An 18,394-nucleotide genomic window follows, 5' to 3' on the forward strand; every position below is an offset into this window, starting at 1 on the left:
AGCGCCTATGGATGAATATGTTGCCCTTTTCCTGAGTTTACTCTGACAGCGCGGTTACCTTAGGTCACCCCCAGATAAGAAATGTCCGCGTCGGCTACCGTAGCTTAGTGACAACACGGCAAAGCACTTTGGTCGGAATCCGTCTGTGGCTAAGCTTGCTAGCTTGGATGATAAGCAGCAAGCTCGCCAGATTGTTGTGGATGTGGACAGCCAGTCTCTGATATAGACAGCTGACGTAAGTTAAAAAGTGTTTCTCTTTTTCTGATGGGTTTAAATTTGTCTTATCCAACATGAGCCTTTATTTCTGTTGGAATGTAGAAACAAGGGTGGTGGCTGTTAGCCTTAGCAATGTAGGCTACGGTTATGTACTGGAGCGGCTAAACAGTATTGACGAGATGAGGTGTTACCCCAGTTGCCCATATGTTGTTAATTATTGTTGTATTCTGGGTCTTCAGCCCACACATAGATAATAAAATCTATAAATAAAGAGATGCGCAAAGTACGCGTTTGAAACTAATTACGATATGCCAATGTTAGCTCAACTGGATATGCTTTTAGCGAAAATAATTTTTCCTGAGTTGCTTGGATACTTTTGAATGTATGCCACATATTTGGTGACTGCATATCATATTCAGTCGATATAAATAATTGTTTTAACTCACTGGGAAGCTATCTTTATAAGCCAACGGTCGGCTAAGCTAACGTTAGCTGATGTTACGGTTTAACAAGTGACCGTGTCAACTCGCGACTTCAAGCCAACTGCGTACGTGGCTTAGGTTACAACAGCGTTTGAATACCGAAATCAGTTAATTTATGAAAAAACAGTTAATGTACCATTCGCCAACTAACTTTATGCTTACAACTACTGGTCTAACTACAACAGCCGAAGACTAATTCAACTGAGAGTCGCCAGTTAACACGGTCACACGTTACATCGTCACACCGGTGTCTTCAGGAAATAGTCGGAGACAATCTGTCAGTAAGGGTGGCACACCTATGGAGCTAAGTTAGAAAGAATTCTAGCTATTATTGTTAGCCACACTCTGTCTTTCTGTACTTCGGAGTACTTTTCAGTCTGTAGCTCGGGTCCGGTAAATATATGTACTATTTTCTAATAAGATTAATCGTTTCCTTTCGTCCAGGACTTGAGAGTTGTAGAGGAAAATGAGGCTGAAGGAGATCCAGAGGACTGCCCACCAGGCGTGGAGTCCTGCCGGGCATCATCCCATCTACTTGGCGTTAGGAACATCAGCACAGCAGCTTGATGCCTCTTTCAACACCACCGCTGCTCTGGAGATATTTGAGATGGACTTTTCAGACCCCTCTCTGGAGATGCAGCTCAGAGGAACCCTACCCACTGCAAACAGGTAACTTTGCAGAAGTAATACAAGAAAAGAATCATTCGTGAGGGTATGACTGAAAAGCAATAAGTCATCTGTCCCTGTTATTCACTGTGGAGAAGTGTCCTGGCTTCTTCTTTGATTACAGCTCTATTTTGCTGTAACCGGTTATGACAGGTTTACAAGCTTTACCGACTGCCACCAGGAAATAACTGTCAAGAAAGCCATAGCTTGTTACTTGTCAGTGAAGAGATCCCTAATCCTAATCATGTTCTTAATGCTTTACGGATAAGCTACATAACCCACCATATTACCCATAGCTGCCTCTGAAGCCCAAACAGCATCACAGCCCTGAATAGACCAAGGCTCTTTCCATAAAAGCTGAACATCCATTCATTATAGAAACATGAATAGCACCTCATACTGTCGTGAATAATGTGTAAGCCATTTCAAGCAAACTAAAAGCCATATTTTTCACATTCTACAGGTTGCACAGTATTGTGTGGGTGAATTTTGGCTCTGGAGCTGATGGCACTGGAGGCAGGCTGGTTGGTGGTGGTGAAAATGGCACTTTAACTGTATATAACCCAGAGGTCATAATGAGCTCTGGAGCAGAGGCAATAGTGGGACAGTCTGACAAGCACACAGGACCCATTAGAGCACTCGATTTCAACCCTTTTCAGGTAATTGTCCTCTCCTACAGTCTTCTGTCTTAATAGACAGTTTATAAAGAAGTTATCTATCCTACTATACATAATTAATAATTCTCAAAACTCTCCTCCAACAGAGCAATCTCCTTGCATCAGGAGCAAACGATTCAGAGATATATATCTGGGATCTGAACAACTTCAGCAGTCCAATGACACCAGGCGCAAAAACACAGGTGAGCGAGAGATTGAAGGGGTCAAAGGTGGGATGTCACACATCTTTTGTGATGGATGAGTTTGCATTTCCCTTTTACTGTGATCTATTCACTGTGAAAATGAAAAGGAAAAGTAGAACCTTGAATAGAAAACAGGTGGTTTTGTACTTGTTTCTTTGCCTTTGTAGTTTTGTGTGTGAATCAAAAATGAAAGCCACAAGAAAGTTTCCTTTGCCTTAGATAAATTTAATCCTTTACCAGTGTCAGCAGCTTTCTAAACAGAGCCATTTGAATAGGTACAAACAATGTTTGCATATCACAGACTTTGTTGAAATATCATTTGCATGTCAGGAATCAGCACATAGGGAGGCTTGTTTTGACACTGACAGCCTTTTTCTCCTTTTTCAGCCTGCTGAAGACATCAGTGTGGTGTCCTGGAACAGGCAGGTTCAGCACATCCTGGCCTCCGCAAACCCCAGCGGGAAAGCAGTGGTGTGGGATCTTAGAAAGAATGAGCCAATCATCAAGATCAGTGACCACAGTAACAGGGTTGGTGACCCTCTGATACTTGCAGTTTCAAGTCTGAAGTTTCTTTGTCCACTTGTTTCTTTGTCTATTAATGATAGGCAGTAGTAACAATTTCAGATTCAGTGTAGAACTTTGCAATAAGCATATTTCACCAAACCATTCATTTTCATATTTGTGCTTCCCCCTACTTTGCCACACCCTTTTTCTTCTGTTTCTAATTATAAGGGGTATTTCATTAACATTTTATTGTATGTTTTGTAGCATCAAATACTTACTTGCATAATACCTGATTATTTAAGGACTTGTGTATAAGGTTAGAGAAGAACAATAATTTGGACATCATTACAGTTTAAAAATGTAGAAATATACATTTAACTGTCTGTCGTGCAGTTTAAACAAAGCCCAGAGTTACTTCAGAGCAGCTAAATTAACCGTCCAAAACAGAATTCATGATAGGTATCAAAAAATAAGTGTTAAAATGTAGTGCCTCCGAAAACAAATGTTCAAACAGCAAATAAAAGTAGGAACTATGTGTGTAGTTTAGTAATGTAAGCCAGAAATCACAGAGCTTCTCTTTCTAGATGGACATAGCAAGTAACTCACAATTAAAATCATTCAGAACCAAAGCTGAAGTCATCTGAACAACACAACTATCACTATCTATCCTCTGTTTCTATAACAGAAAGTGCTTATTTTAGGGGAAATGTTCAAACAAGATTGCAGGATCTTGGGCTGGACATTAGCTTGTTCTTAACAAATGCAGAAACGAGATGCAGCATTCACATGTGTGGTAGGGACAGTGAGGAGACGGGGGATGTGAAAGTGAACACAGCAGCAGGAACAACAATGACAGAAAGTTTTTAGACAAACTGGTAAATCAAGTCCCCCATTGTCCACACCTTTACATTGTGTTATTGTCACTGCACAGAGAATATCATGTCTGTCAAAGTAGCTTGGACAGTAAAAATTCTGTCCAGATGATGACATTTTGAAACCTCTAAAAATAATGGACATGGTGTATCGTTTCAACTAGTGACCATGTTAACTGGTGACTTTCTGCCAAGTGTGTCCATGCATGGTTGCCTTTGTATTACTTTGTTTAGTTTTCATGTTACTGTCAAAATACACAGTCATCAGATTGTATCTAATGAAAAAAAAAACAATAAGTCATTCGTAAAGACTCTTTTGTTTCAGCAGCTGTTGTAATGATGACACCTTCAAATGCATTCAGCTGAAAACCACTAATGGTTGCTAATTAAAGCTAAACACTGGGGCTGTTATTAGTCCTTGCACGGTGGAAAATGTTGGAGAAATAGTGTCCAGAACGGTGATTCTGACACTAGACATGAGCTGATCTGTTGTTACTAAATTGGTGCTGATAAAATTAGGTTTGAGCTCAGAATTATCACCATACTTACTGTAACCTTGTTTGTTGTTTACATCCCTCACATTAGGTAGTTGTACATGGCCTGAGCTCTCTGATCTACCCTTTAGAAATTTCCTCAAATAAAACATATTGCGTACAGGGAAGTATATTTACAAGAGTGCTTGCATGATGCATTTGCAAATACAAGGTGAAACACGGATTATATCTCTGGTCTAGAGGGTTAACGGTGACATATTTTGCCTCTAACACAAGCTTATATTGGTCTCAGAGGTCCCTAAAACATGCCTATGAAGTTTGTTGCTGAAAAACACTCCAATATTGGATTTTTGCATGTCTAAAAAAACCCTCTGTATCAGCCCCACTCAGAACCAGCTATTTCTGTGGCTTTAAATGTTAATGAGCTGTCTGACTCCACCCCTCTCAGGAAATGGATGTAGCTTAATGGATGTGGCTCTCCTGATCCTCCTCTCAGCTGGCAGCTGAAAGGAGGACCAGGCGAGGAGGACGGAACTTCCTCCCATGCGGGGAGGGTAAACCGAATCTTGGGGTAGTGCTAACTCCCCACATGACATCATGAGGGGAAAAATCTGAGAACGGCTTGTTTCTGCACACATTTTCTGAAAGGTGGAGAAAGTGTGTGTGTGTGTGTGTGGGGGGGGGTCTGATTCTTGGGGGATTGTGGACAGGTCAGGGGCACATATTTTTGCTAGAAAAACCTGAAAAAAGAGTATTTTGCATAACGTGACCTATAAGCATAAATCTGAGTGTTCAAACCTTCAGACTTAAGCTGAAAGGATTGTTTGCAGCAAGTATATATTCTTTCAAAATCCTGCTTCGTCATGTGATTTCAGATGCACTGCTCAGGAATGCTCTGGCACCCTGATGTAGCCACTCAGTTGGTGTTGGCCTCAGAAGATGACAGACTGCCCGTCATCCAAATGTGGGATCTTCGTTTCGCCACATCACCCCTTAAAGTCCTGGAGAACCACACAAGGTGAGTCTTGAACAGTTTGTGCCATCATGATCATCTTCAGGAACATTCTGTATTCACCATCTTTTGTGTGTTTTCTCACAGAGGAATTCTGTCTATATCCTGGAGCCAGGCTGACCCTGAACTCTTGTTGAGTAGTGCTAAAGACAACCGCATCCTCTGCTGGAACCCAAACACAGGAGAGGTATTTATCTTGATTTTCTGCTTCTTTCTTTGTCCTGATTGACCTTGTCTCATTATCCTGACTCGACTTGAGTTCAAAGTGCCATTTCCTTCATTGTAGGTGATTTATGAGCTTCCAACAACAAACCAGTGGTGCTTTGACATCCAATGGTGCCCCAGGAATCCAGCCCTGCTTTCAGCCGCCTCATTTGATGGGAGAATCACTGTTTACTCAGTAATGGGAGGGAGCATGAAGGCTCAGCAGCAAAGCACAGTTGATAAGGTAGGGTACTTCACAGTGGAATGTACTTTTAATCCTGTATGCTGAGTCTGTTGTTTGTCCACAAGATGGTGCTATTGGCACATTTACAGAATATAACAGTGAAATTCAAGGGTTCTAAACTAGAGCTAATAGGAAATGTGTGCATGTAATGAATTGATTCACTTATCTGCTACTGATTTGTAGATGTATATCTATTATGTTTTTCTAATCCAACAGACTAATATTCAAAGGATTCCAACATCCCTTAAAGAGGGATAAGAAACCAGTAAATCTTAATGTTTGAGGGGCCACAACCAGTAGCATTTTTTCCAAGGTGGTTGCTGGTATAATTTGTGTAAATTAAATATTTGTTTCAGCTCTGGAGCAAAAATGTGTGCATGTTTTAATAGTTAACATTATATTTCACAGATATCCTCCTCATTTGATACAATGGATCCCTTCGGTACAGGCCAGGTGCTTCCTCCCCTGCAGGTTCCTCAGCCTACAGCACAGGACACCATTGTCCCTCCTCTGAAGAAGCCTCCAAAGTGGGTGCGCAGACCAGTGGGGGCTTCTTTTGCTGTAAGTGAAACTTTGAAACATTTTAAGAAGGTTCATTAGAAAATGTTTTTAGATTTTTCATTTGCAGTGTCTTTGATTGTAACATAAATCTGTTTTCTTTATTCTTCAGTTTGGTGGAAAACTGATCACCTTTGAGAATCCAAAGCAGCCTCCCGTGCAGAGCCCCCAGCCCGTCCCCAGACAGGTGTTTGTGAGCCAGGTAACCACGGAGACAGATTTCCTCCAGCGCTCCAGGGAGCTGCAGGCGGCGCTGCAATCTGGCTCCTTCAACAGCTACTGCCAGGCAAAGATTCAGAGCGCCAAATCAGATGCCGAGCAGGATATATGGAAGTTTCTTCTGGTGGGTAATTGAGACCAACATTCATCTCGGACAAATTTCACTGTAGGTTTCTTGCAGTTACATGATGAATGATGACACGAGAAGGTCGGGGGGCAGGAAGTGAAAACTAAGAAAGTTAGTATATTAAAGCTCTAAGTGGATCTGCACCCTGTATTTATTATTAGAAAATTAATACATACATTGGGTATGACCCTTACACTCTCTTGCAAAGCAGATGAATACACCTGTTTTCATGTTTCTCACTGGTGAATCCATCTTGCAAAGCTCCCATATGAACCGTTTGGGCCCGGTTAGAAAGTGACAGGACCAATTAGCAACGAGGGGCAGTACTTTCATGGGGCTTTTCCACTACGGCTTTTGGCCGCGCCATGCCAAACCAAGCCGTGCTGATTTGCATTTCCATCACGAGTTTGGCCGCGCTGAGCCATGCTCAAAGCAGTCCAGGCCCACCTTCAAGCACGCTGCGCTGACGTCTGAGCGCTTCCCGAGGTCTGATTTGCTGGGGGGATTCACCCTCTGCTACTGATAACCACTCCGTGATCAATTTTTACCCCACGGGGAGACGGGGAGAAACGTTTTATCCCTGCCTCTGCTCCAGCTGTCCTTAACTCTGTGTCAGGGGTGTCAGCATTCAGAGTATGACTTAAATATTTATGACACAAGACCAAAACTTGAGATTTTTGTGCATACTATGGTTGGATAATTGCGCACAACTTCTCACACTTATGAGTGAAATCAGGAAGGACCAGGTGCAGATCCAAGATTACACCTTTTTCTGCACCTACTAATAACCAAAGTTTGACATTGTCCCCTTCTTATAGACAATTCTAGACTTCAAAAAATAAAATCCAGGAGATGTTCATAACATTTAGCCCATGACGGAGTGTGTCTTTAATTCATTAACTGGCGCTAGTAAAGCATGCTGTTCTCACTGCCCAGTCCAAAAATATGATTGTGTTCATTTACTGCTCTTTAGAGAACCACAAATCAATAATAAGGAGATTGTACTTTAACTTATATGCTAGAAAATCCTCTCCTTTTGGTGATAAGCGAACTATTGTTTGTTTACTGATCGTGGGATAAGGGGGGAGAGAACAACAAGGAGAGAGAGAGGGAGGGAGAGAAAGAAAAAAGAGCAGCTTGCAGCGCTGTCAGTGTAGTTTGACTTTTGCTTTAACCCGGTGTAAAGTCATTCAGATCAGATAATGTAGAGGGATCGAGGAAAGCTCAGAACGCTTCGTCATCAGCTCTAGACGTGCCCTCAAACGTGTAGCTCAGCTGTGGTGGAAGAGCAAACCCCCTGCTGCGCTGGGCTACTGTGCTGAGTCGAGCCCAGTCAAGCCAAGCCACGCTGTGTAATGGAAAAGCCCCATAAGGCGCGGTGGAGTCGTGACGTAAACAGGCAGCAGCAAGAGGCCGATGCAATTGGCGGATGAGCTTAGCGTGGATGCTGCTAAAGTGCCAGTTTTATCAAAACTTAACAACAGTTCTTCGTTAAAAGAACAAAGGACAGCAGTGAGTTTTCTTTTCAAAAACAACAAAAGTCAATTACTTACATGCCTTTAGTCACCATGTTTTGTGTTATTCCTTCGTAGCTGCGCACGCACTGCTCGATAGCGGCTACGTCACGTGTTTTGTTGCTCTGATTGGTAGAGATGTGACAGAAAGTTCATCCAATCAGACTCCGAGTGTTTTTTCAAAGCCTCTGCCTTTTCTCAAGCATTTCCTATTGAAGCTTTCCCAGATGGATGTGTGAAACAAATCCATCTGGCATATCAGGTTAATAAACTACCATTACCTAAATAAATCTTGTGAGGTAAGCAACAGAGTATTGATGTGTTGTTCATGAACAAGCCAGCTCTACAAGCTGCTCCTTTTGTATGAACCACAGAAGCTGGCTCCTGGTTTAGAGCCAGTTAGTTTTCTTCTAGTTTTATCATTTAGTACATATTTAAAAAGCCACACTGGCATCAAATATAGAGCTGTAGGGAAGCCAAGAGACAAGACTCTGATTACTGAGCAGAGTCAAATGATATGGATTTCTAAAAAGACACATATTTCCCATTGTAGCCTGCATTAACACTGGCTATGAAAATCCAAGGTACTTCTAGATTTACTGTGCCAGTCCATGACAAACTGTATTGAACAAATATGAGGGTGTTTTGCTTTTGCTCCTCCAGGCTTAAGACAGAAACATTTAATACTATCTGCTACTGTTTTTTCCACAAGCTTTCAAAACTTTTTTTCACCTGATCGTGCCACTATTTTGGGGTTCAAAGGAACTTCAGATTGCCCTTTTTTTAATGATTGCAGACAGCGCAAAACTTTAACATTTTGATAGCACTTTTCAACGCAGAAATCACTTTCTGTCCCCCATCTGGACATGTCATCTGCAAACAGCCTACTTTCTTTCATTACTGTTGTCTGTATTTAAGCTGTTGTTTTTCTGTTAGACAAAACAACATTTGAAGCTTCTCCATGTCCTTCACATATGGCCAAATTGACAGTCAGGTTACTTATCTTACATTGTCTTATCTTACAGGTAAACTTTGAAGATGAAGCCCGAATTAAATTCCTCAGACTTCTGGGTTTCAGCAAAGATGAACTGGAGAAAAAGGTATTCTTACTGTGACTTCAAACTGCAGCAGATTTCAGTCTTACATAAACATTCACCTTTTAATTACATTGTTGGTCTCTTTTGCCGTATTTTTTTTGTTTCTTAAGATCTCAAAATGTCTGGGGAAGAGTTTTCAGCACAACGGACACGGAGTAGATGCCAAAGATCTGGCAGAAAAGATGCAGCGACTTTCCACTGAGGTCAGCACACTGTATATCATCTTAAAATCTTTTTTTAATGCATGTTGAGGTCTCTAGCAGTTGTTTAATGTGTTGTATTCTGTTTCCAGAGGGCTGATGAAGCAGTGGCTGATGCTAGAACCTCAGGGTCTGTTTCACCAGCAGACTTCTTCAGTCAAACCCCAAAGGAAAACTCCCATTTCCAGATCCCTATATCCTGTGGTACGGACACTCACTTTAAGGGATTTTTCTCTCTTTATGAGTCATAATTGGAAATGAAACTCTTGATTTTGTTGTGTTTTTGCAGACACTGATGGTTTAATAAGCCAGGCGCTGCTGGTTGGAAACTTTGAGGGAGCTGTGGATCTGTGTCTAAATGACGGGCGTTACGCTGAAGCTATCCTGTTATCTATCAGTGGAGGAGAGGAGCTGCTCAAGAAAACTCAGCAAAAATATCTAAGCAAGCAAAAGAACAGCATTTCAATGGTAGGAATGTGTTCATTTAATAGTATCCAGTTGGTGCAGTCACAGCGGGGAAATGTTTAGCTCTGTGTTCATCTGATTTCTCCCAAACTGTAGCTCATATCTTCAGTGGTGACTCAGAACTGGAGAGACATTGTACAAAGCTGCGAGTTAGACAACTGGAAGGAGGCTCTGGCTGCCCTGCTGACCTACGCTCACCCTGAAGATTTTGCGCGCTTGTGCGGTAAGTTGTGAGCAAGTTTTTAATCTCGCCTCACTTTAGGAAGGACTTTGCCTCATAGCAGGAAAGTTTTAACATTTTCCTATCATCTGATCTGTAATTCCTCTCTGTAGACACTCTGGGAGGCCGTTTGGAGCATGAGGGCACAGAGAAGCGCTGCCTGCAGGCCTGTCTGTGTTACATCTGCTCTGGGAATATCGAGAAACTGGTGGAGTGCTGGGCTTTACATAAAGACAGCTCTACTCCTCTTGGTCTAGAGGTAAAAAATATTCTTCAATTTTGGTTTAAATGCACAGTTGCACCAATTATTGATTTGTGCTTTTCAGGGACATCTTAAGTGTCTACTAAATATTTCTTTGGAAGGAATCAGGAGATGTTGAGCAAATGCAAGTATATTTTCATGGGCTGCACGAGCATACAAGACATTTTTGTGTCTGTAATTTACAGGACCTCGTTGAAAAGGTAATGATGCTTCGTAAATCCATAGAGCGCCTCCGAAACACTGAAGTGGCAGTTCAGAGCCCCATCCTTGCTGAGAAGCTAACGTGCTACGCTGGCATTCTGGCAGCAGAGGGCAGTCTAGCCACTGCCATGGCCTACCTGCCTGAGAACTCAGACCAAGTAAGAGGCATTAAAACCCAACAATCCAGAGATCTTTTTTTTTTATTTTTTTTTTTTTACTTTTAGAAACACTCATTCTTTTTTTGCACAAATTTGTCTCCCTAGCCTGGCATCATGATGCTGAGAGACAGACTGTTCCATGCTCAGGGAGAGGCTGCGGGAGGACAGCAGCCTTCAAACTCCTCCAACAGAGCCAGTGTGTCTGCAGCTAAGCCCGCTCCTGCTGCACAGGCTGCTGCACCTAAAGCACAAGTTATGGTACAAGTCACAAGAATTTGATCAGATATTTAGCAAGATAATCTTTTTTTCTAATCCAAGATGTTTAAAGTTTTCATTAAACATCACTATTTCTCCTATCATAGAGTCAGTACCAGCCTCCTGCTACTGCTCAGGTGGCAGCCCAACCACAGCCTCCAATGCCATCGGTTTTTACTCCACAAGCTGCTCCAGCCAGCTCCAGGACTGGTCTACCACCTTCTCACGTCATGCCGCCCAGCTCTACCCTCCCCACCATGAGGCCCCCCTACCCCCAGCATCCAGCTCCGGCTCCAGGTTTGACATTTGACTGCTTTGACTGTATCTTCAGGGTTCAGTTGTTAAAACGTTTTAGTGTGGGTAGCTGAATGATTTGGCAACTCACTTTTTCCATTAAGAATAAAATGATCTAGCTCACTATTTTTTCCCACAGTTTTGAAAAACAATCTGCATTGGATCAACCAGATCCAGTAGACTTAAAAGACTCCCGAATACAAACTGTTGTGAAGGAGACTTGATGCTACATATTTTGCCCACAGTGGACATCTAAATCCACATTACGGAAAGGATTCTCACATTTATTGTAAACTTAATTCTTAATTATTGATGCTGTTTGGTGATACCTTGTCTACTTTCTCACTGAAGCAAAACAACATTTCTATGCAAGATTTGTCTAAAATAATGTTTTTAAATATCAACTTACCTCAGATATTTGACCTGTTTGAGATATTTGTACTTCTTGACTATTATCATAGCTTTCTAACATTTTTATCCATGTTATCCTGTCTGAATTAAGCCTTCTGCTGGAAGCAGGGTGATCAAAATAATCCTACTCAAAGATTTGAACACCACAAACTAAAGATTTTATCTGATAAATGCCTGGATTGGATTCAGTGATCTTATCATGTTACATAATATAATTTTTCTATCTTTTGAACTGCTGGATTTCAAGACTTGACTGTTCAGTAGCTTTAAACCTGTCGGATTACTTTTGAACTGCTCGGCCTAGATGTTTCAGCCTGATTCTATCTGAACGAACAGTCTTTGTTTTTCCCCAGGTTTTCTTCCTCATCAGCCATTCCAGCCCCCGCAGATGCCCGTAGGCGGCCCTTCATCCTTCCCTCCTCCAGGCCCCTCTATGCCAGCTGCTAGCTTATCTGGACCTCCACTCCCACCCTCTTCATCGGCCCCTGGAGGCTTGCCCCCAATGCCCAGCCCAGGGGTGCCGCCAACAAGCTTCATGCCATCTACCTCTTTACCATCAGGCCCTATGTCGCCAACCTCCCAGCCTGGAGCCCCAGTCCCCATGTACCCAGGGGCCTTACACAACCAGGGGCCTGCACCTCCTATGGCTTCTGTTCCCTATAACCCTCTCGGATCAGGGTATCCACAGGGAGGTCCTGGTGCTCCTGCTGCAAAGCCGTTCTCTCCACCAGTTGCTCCTCCTCCCATAGGTAGAAATCAAGTCTTTGTTGCTTCATATTTACAACCTCATTCATTCCATTTGCTTTTGATTGATGTTTGTTAATTTTTTTCTTGATAGAAGCTTCCATGTTTAAGAGTTTGATGATGGCTAATGAATCATACTCAGCCGTGCACTTCATTTGACTTACAGGCTTCTTTCCCTGGCTGAATTCCCAGTGTGACTACCAAGGTGACAGGGCTAGGGTTGGATATGGAATAAGAGTGCATTAAAAATACACCTTAGTTACCAGAAAAAAATACCACAAAGTAATCTTTGCATTAAGCCCTTCTTTTACCAGCTTTTGTTCCTTTGTGCAGGTTTGAGATGATTTTCTGGTAACTCAATGTATTTTTGTGGTGTTTGCTTACATGCTTAAGGGAAATGTAGTGCTGATTAATATCTAAGTACTTAAGCTGCAAACCTCAGTATTCAGGACTGAATCAAACTATTCCAGGGATGTAACGATACATTCATGATGGAATACTATGTGCGATTCTAGCTTCATGCTATTGTTTTTTAACACATATTTTGTTTTGATAAATGAAGAGATTGCCTCATAAAACTGTTATTTTTATGCTAATTTGAAAGAATGCAAAATGTACCTCCAGTAAGATGCAAATTTATGAAAGAAAATGGCTAAAAAAAAAATGAGTAGCAGAAAGCTGTTGAATGCATTAGCACCCTCTGAGGAGGCAGAAGCTTCTGATGTTGCCTTTACATTGTCTGTAGCATCTTTCCATCTCTCTCTGTTACCTACAGGGGAAACAATAAATCACAAGAGTTAGAGACCATCTTATAGTTTATTGAAAGAGAATTTGATTTGGACTGAAGATAAGATGTTTAAACAATCCGCAAATATACTGCAGCAGACCACCCTGGCACCGTCCATGAATGGAAACGCTGGTGGTGCATTACTGCAAGATATTCACTTGCTGCCCCCATGTCTGTATGCCTTTATTCAGCTACAGATGTAAAATATGTGAGTACCAGGGTTCAGGGGGCATAGCAGGTAGTAGTGCTTAGCTTGGGACCAAATTTTTCAGCCCAAGCCTGTGCATGTTCTCTCTTAGCCTGACCCGGCCCATCCTGTTACCTGTATGGGTCCAAGCCCAATTCAAACCCAACCATTTTTTTAACAAGTGGGCTTTTGTAATTTAGGTTTTGGACTGCATTTCTGTGGTGTTTTGATGACTAAAATACTTGCTTCCTGTGTGCCATGCTCTCTCTTCTTAGCTCACCCCCAACCCCTCTGCACCCTATCACTGTGTGTTAACAGAGTGGAACAGGCTGTCAGTGGCACTTTTAACAGCTTTTCTCGCTCATTTTATCAAACAACATTCTCTTGAAGGAATATTTTGGTATTTTTAAAGTTGGGTTGTATGAGGTGCTTTGCAATAGTAGTGGCATTAGCCTCCAGAGATTTCAGTGTGCCTTGCCTCTTTAAGCAGAATGTGCTGGGGCACCAGCCAGGAAGCTAGGCTATACAGCACTGCAGGCAGGTGCAGTTACTCCACCAAAAAAACTGATCAAGAGATGATAATGCGCTGTGGGGGAATAACACATAGCATAGGTTGCCTCACAAAATAGTACTAAACACAGAGACTTTCTGGCTGAAAACTAAAACACTGCAGAAATGTTCAGTATAGGATCTATTTGAGCCAACATTGTTTTCTGGCCCATTTTTTACATGATACTTGCTAAATTACATGAAGTAACTGTACCTGTAGGCAGCGCTGTATAGCCTAACTTCCTGGCTGGTGCCTCCAGCACGATCTGCTTAAAGCTTCAACACACACTTACATCTCTGGAGGCTAATATCGCTATTACCAAGTACTTTATAACCTAACTTAAAAAATACCGAAATAACCCTTTAAAGAAAACTGTGATTTATTGTTAACTGCTTGGAGTGTAGTTTTTTGAAGACTCCTCAATTCAAGGAACATGACCAGCAGACCCCTACAGTGCATCCTATTATTTTGTGCTGTGGGTCTGCACTGAGGGAAGTTGTTCTGATTTAGAAAGATTAGAGGAAAACCTTAAAAAATCTAAGGTAAAACATAGCTGCCATGCCAGACAGGACATCTTTGACTTCACTCTAGTCTGATCTGGCTCAGGGTAGGATAAGGTTGGGATCCCTAGCCTGAGCAGGTTCTGTGCCAAAAGCCACATCAGGCTGTTCTCAGGCTCGGGTAGAGGATCTAGTGGATAGGTAGAACCCCCATGTGAGGAGGCTTTAGTCCTCTGTAGCCCCTTACTCTCATCATTCCCCACTCTCTCTCCTTAATTTCCCTGGCTGGCTGCTGTAAAGGCAAAAGATAAGTCCTAAAAGAAAACAGATGCTAGTGCCTCAAACAAGAGAAGTCAAAAACTGACAGCATTCTTGGCTGTTCATAAAAAGGACTCATGATTAATTCAATCAAATTGGAATTTACTGTAGATGTACTTTTTTCAGCAGCGTTGCAAAGAACCGTTACATCCCTAAACTTTTGGTTAAAAGCTTACATGACTGATAAATGTTTGTTCAGCTATGTAGAAGACTTCTATTTTTTCATCCTTGTGGTTTTATTGGTGTTCAACTTTGAGCAGCGTGCTTGTGCATTTTAATCAAAATTTCTGCAACTGCTGAGCTCTCTTGGTTAGTGGCGTTCTTATTTTGAGCATTTTTGACTAACACTGGCTCAAAGATGTGTTCAAATGCTTGTGTGTGCTGACGAGAAGATAAGCTGCTAGTCTTTCTAATTCCCTCCCACTATTTTTTCTAAATTTAGGACCTCAAGAGGGCTGGAATGACCCACCAGCAGTAAGAGGTGGACCAAGGAAGAAGAAGGTATTTTCTGCTTTTATCACAGTCAAAACACGATTTTTGGGTCCGAGTTGGTGCCATATTTCTCTAAAATTTGTATAGAAGGATTATTTGTTTACAAATGTATGTTTGCTCATAAAAATTGTGCCATATTTCTCATCACAGGAAAACAAACTTTGCTTTTTAGCTCCCTTATCAGTGCTTTCTTGCAAGTGAATTATGGTAGATATTTCCATTAAAAATCTGCATAGTTTTTAGGTACTACAGCTCAGGGAAATCTAGCATATAGAAGAAACCTGCAGTGTAGGTGAAGTATTGTAATTCACCCCTTCAAGAGTTCATTTAAGCTCTGATAAACCTGTTAAAGTTGACAACAAAAAGATACTAAATAAAATTAGCAGCTAACTAAATAGAAGCTAAAGTCAAGCTAAGCTGTGAAATTAAATCTACATTTGATACATCAAATCTGAAACTCTGAGCACAGTTCAGCATCCATGTTTGTTGTTTGTGTTTAGGTCCCCGATAACTACACTCCACCAGCCCCCATCACTGCTCCTGTTATGGGATTCCCTGTGGAGGCTCCCCAGCCTCACGATCACACCCAAGTACCCCCTGGAGCCCCCCAGGAGCCCAGCATGCAGGTCGGTGTGTCACAGCTGATTATTTTACAGCAGTATCACATGCAGCAAACATGTCAACACCTTGTATTTGCATCCCTGTCTTCAGCTCCTCCAGCAGCTGCCAGCAGAGAGGGTGGAGCAGAAAGAAATACCCGCTGAACACATGGTCCTCAAGTCTACGTTTGACAGCCTGGTGCAGCGCTGCCAGCTTGCAGCAAGAGACCCTGTAAGTCTCTCTGTACTCTGAAAAAAACTTAAGATAATTAAAGGAACAAAGTGGGTTTTATTTCATATTAAACAGCCACAATTTTTTTTCTTTTCAGCAAACAAAGCGGAAACTCGATGATGCAGCCAAGCGTTTGGGATACTTATATGATAAGCTGAGAGAGCAGTCGGTAAGGAACAATACAGGCATACAGAGTTTCAAGAGAAAATCTAAAGAAAAGTTGTTTTCAAACTGAATTCAAGGAGCTTCAAGGAGGCAGGGAGTTTTGGCAAGAATGCACCCAATTATTGACAAGCAGAGTTGTTGAAGTGATTTTTTTTGTTTCTTAAACCAAAATTCTGGTGTTTATTTCCAGTTAGATTTCTTTTAAGTGTAAAAATAAAGAGATATATTTAATTCATTTTTTTTTCATGAATTCACTGTACTCAGAAGTATGCTGATGACATTTAAAAAAAATTTTAACACTTCTAGTCACTTTATAATAGTCACATTTAATTCTTCTTCATCTCTTAGCTCTCTCCTAACATCCTGAACGGGCTTCACGAGATCAGCCGCTGCGTTGTGAGTCAGAACTACCAACGCGGTCTGGAGGTGCATACTCAGGTTGTCAGCAGCAGCAACTTCAGCGAGATCTCCGCCTTCATGCCCATCCTTAAAGTGGTCATGACCATCGCCAACAAGCTGGGCGTCTAACCTCTACGCACCAAGCAGACTTCAGTGTTATCATATTGTTAAATATGTATTTATTTCTCTTTTTTTTGACCTGATGACATGCTTTGATAATGAGAAGAATTACTGATGATATTGCTGATTGTGGTCTTTATCACTCCATGCGTCGTCCTCTCTGGAGGATTCAGCTGAGGGGGATTTTTGTTTTTGTAGATTTGTCGATGTTGCTGTGGTAATTTTACAAAAAAGAGATGAATGTATTCTGAAAGTAGTGATTCTGTGTAAATTCAGCTGTCGATGTAAATTACAAAGAAAGTGTCGCAAAGTTTAAATCAAGGCAGAATTTGTATGAGTAGGTGCTTTTCATAGTCCAAATTACGCTCCACATGTGCATATTATTTTGTCTTACTTCAGCAGTTGTACATGCAGCTGCATAAACAAAACATATGGAACTAACAGCTTCTTCATCCAGTGTAAAGCAAGAAATCAGATAGGAAGGAGAGTCTACGGAAGCCCTAAGTGGACAAACATCAATACATTTTATGTCACCTTTTTTTCCTGTTACGAGTATTTCTGTATTTTTCTTTCTCAAGATATCTTGTTTTTCATCACTTTAAGAAATAACACTGCTTTTTATGGAAGCCTTAAGAGGACATGTGCTCATATGTTTTATTTTATTCCATTTTTGCCATAATGTGAATACATTTCAGTTGTGTTCTTGAAATAGTGATCACAGGAAAACCGGAATTGTTAATTGAGATTTGCTTGAAAAGAAAAAAAGTCTGATTGTGTGTCCACTCAGGGCTTCTGTAGTTTTCACTGATCACAAGCTAATTTCATGGGAATGCAATTGAAAATAGAAGAATTTTGAGGAAACAACACAGGGGCGTCGTCTTTGGGCTTCCGTAGGAAACAGAGCGATTTCATGTTTTGTTTTTTTCTTTTTTTTTTATCACTAATCAACAACAAGCATCAAAAGCATTTATAAAACTCTAACGCGCTGAATACTGACTGTTTTCTTCACCTGCTGTAAAGATATTGTTCGGTTTATTGTGCCATGAGGGGTTTTGGGCCAAAGCACTGATTGTCTATTAGCTGTCTGTTAGTTTTTGTTAATTTAGCCCTGTTAGCACTGATATTTACCATTGAGCTTTGCTGAATTACTGATTTTTTTTTTCTCCATGTCACTCACTACTGAGTTAACATGGCAGCTTATGAACAAAACATTTATGTTTAACTGCAACCCTCCATGTTTAAAATGCTTTAACTCATCCTTGTACCAAGGCTACATCTCCTCCTTTTGTAACTCTGAATGACTTTTTTTGTAAAGGTGTTTTGTTGCACATCTTACCCTATGGTTCCACAAACCTAAATGAAATGAGAACGTATCATATTCAGAGGTTTGTAGCTGGATATAAAGCTGGATAGTTTGGTGTATCATGGCAGCAGCAGAAGGCAGTGAAGTGCCTCCAAGTGCTCATTTTGGTTGCACAGATATTTATACAATCCATCTTGCTTACTTTACTCATTGCAGAAACTTTTTCAAATAAAATTTCACTCCAAAGGACTTGAGACTTGAGTAATCCCTTCACAAATGAGCCTTTGAAGTTCTGTTTTAGTTCAAACAAACTACATTTGTTAGTAGTCATCAGACCTACTTTGTTATGACTTTAACTGGTCCACTGACTGGCCGAAGTCAACCACCTGACGATCAGATGAGCAGGCATATCCAGGTTTGAACCCTGGCTGGGGATTTCCTGCTTCAGAGCTCAGGCTTTTTGC

At 41.3% G+C, this 18,394-nt stretch overlaps 1 protein-coding gene across 3 annotated transcripts; it reads left to right on the forward strand.

The window, feature by feature from the left end:
• Positions 1–98: 98 nt before the first annotated feature.
• sec31b (SEC31 homolog B, COPII coat complex component) lies at positions 99–18,179 on the forward strand. Of its 3 annotated transcripts, XM_041815453.1 has the most exons (26): positions 99–235; positions 1,143–1,367; positions 1,828–2,023; positions 2,128–2,223; positions 2,611–2,751; positions 4,969–5,111; positions 5,193–5,292; positions 5,392–5,553; positions 5,962–6,114; positions 6,224–6,454; positions 8,997–9,071; positions 9,179–9,271; positions 9,361–9,472; positions 9,558–9,736; positions 9,830–9,956; positions 10,067–10,212; positions 10,401–10,574; positions 10,680–10,832; positions 10,937–11,126; positions 11,888–12,283; positions 12,445–12,483; positions 15,063–15,121; positions 15,613–15,738; positions 15,824–15,943; positions 16,041–16,112; positions 16,457–18,179. In XM_041815453.1, exons 2-26 carry the CDS (start codon positions 1,165–1,167, stop codon positions 16,634–16,636), a joined length of 3,666 nt encoding a protein of 1,221 aa, XP_041671387.1. In that variant the 5' UTR covers positions 99–235; positions 1,143–1,164; the 3' UTR covers positions 16,637–18,179. The 3 variants fall into 3 exon arrangements, with proteins under 3 accessions (XP_041671387.1, XP_041671388.1, XP_041671389.1); XM_041815454.1 differs by lacking the exon at positions 12,445–12,483; XM_041815455.1 differs by lacking the exons at positions 15,063–15,121; positions 15,613–15,738; positions 15,824–15,943; positions 16,041–16,112; positions 16,457–18,179 and adding an exon at positions 12,612–15,051.
• The last annotated feature ends 215 nt before the right edge of the window (positions 18,180–18,394 follow it).

This window comes from Cheilinus undulatus, linkage group 20 (genome assembly GCF_018320785.1).
Source record: "Cheilinus undulatus linkage group 20, ASM1832078v1, whole genome shotgun sequence".
In the NCBI taxonomy this organism is placed as follows: Eukaryota; Metazoa; Chordata; class Actinopteri; order Labriformes; family Labridae; genus Cheilinus; species Cheilinus undulatus.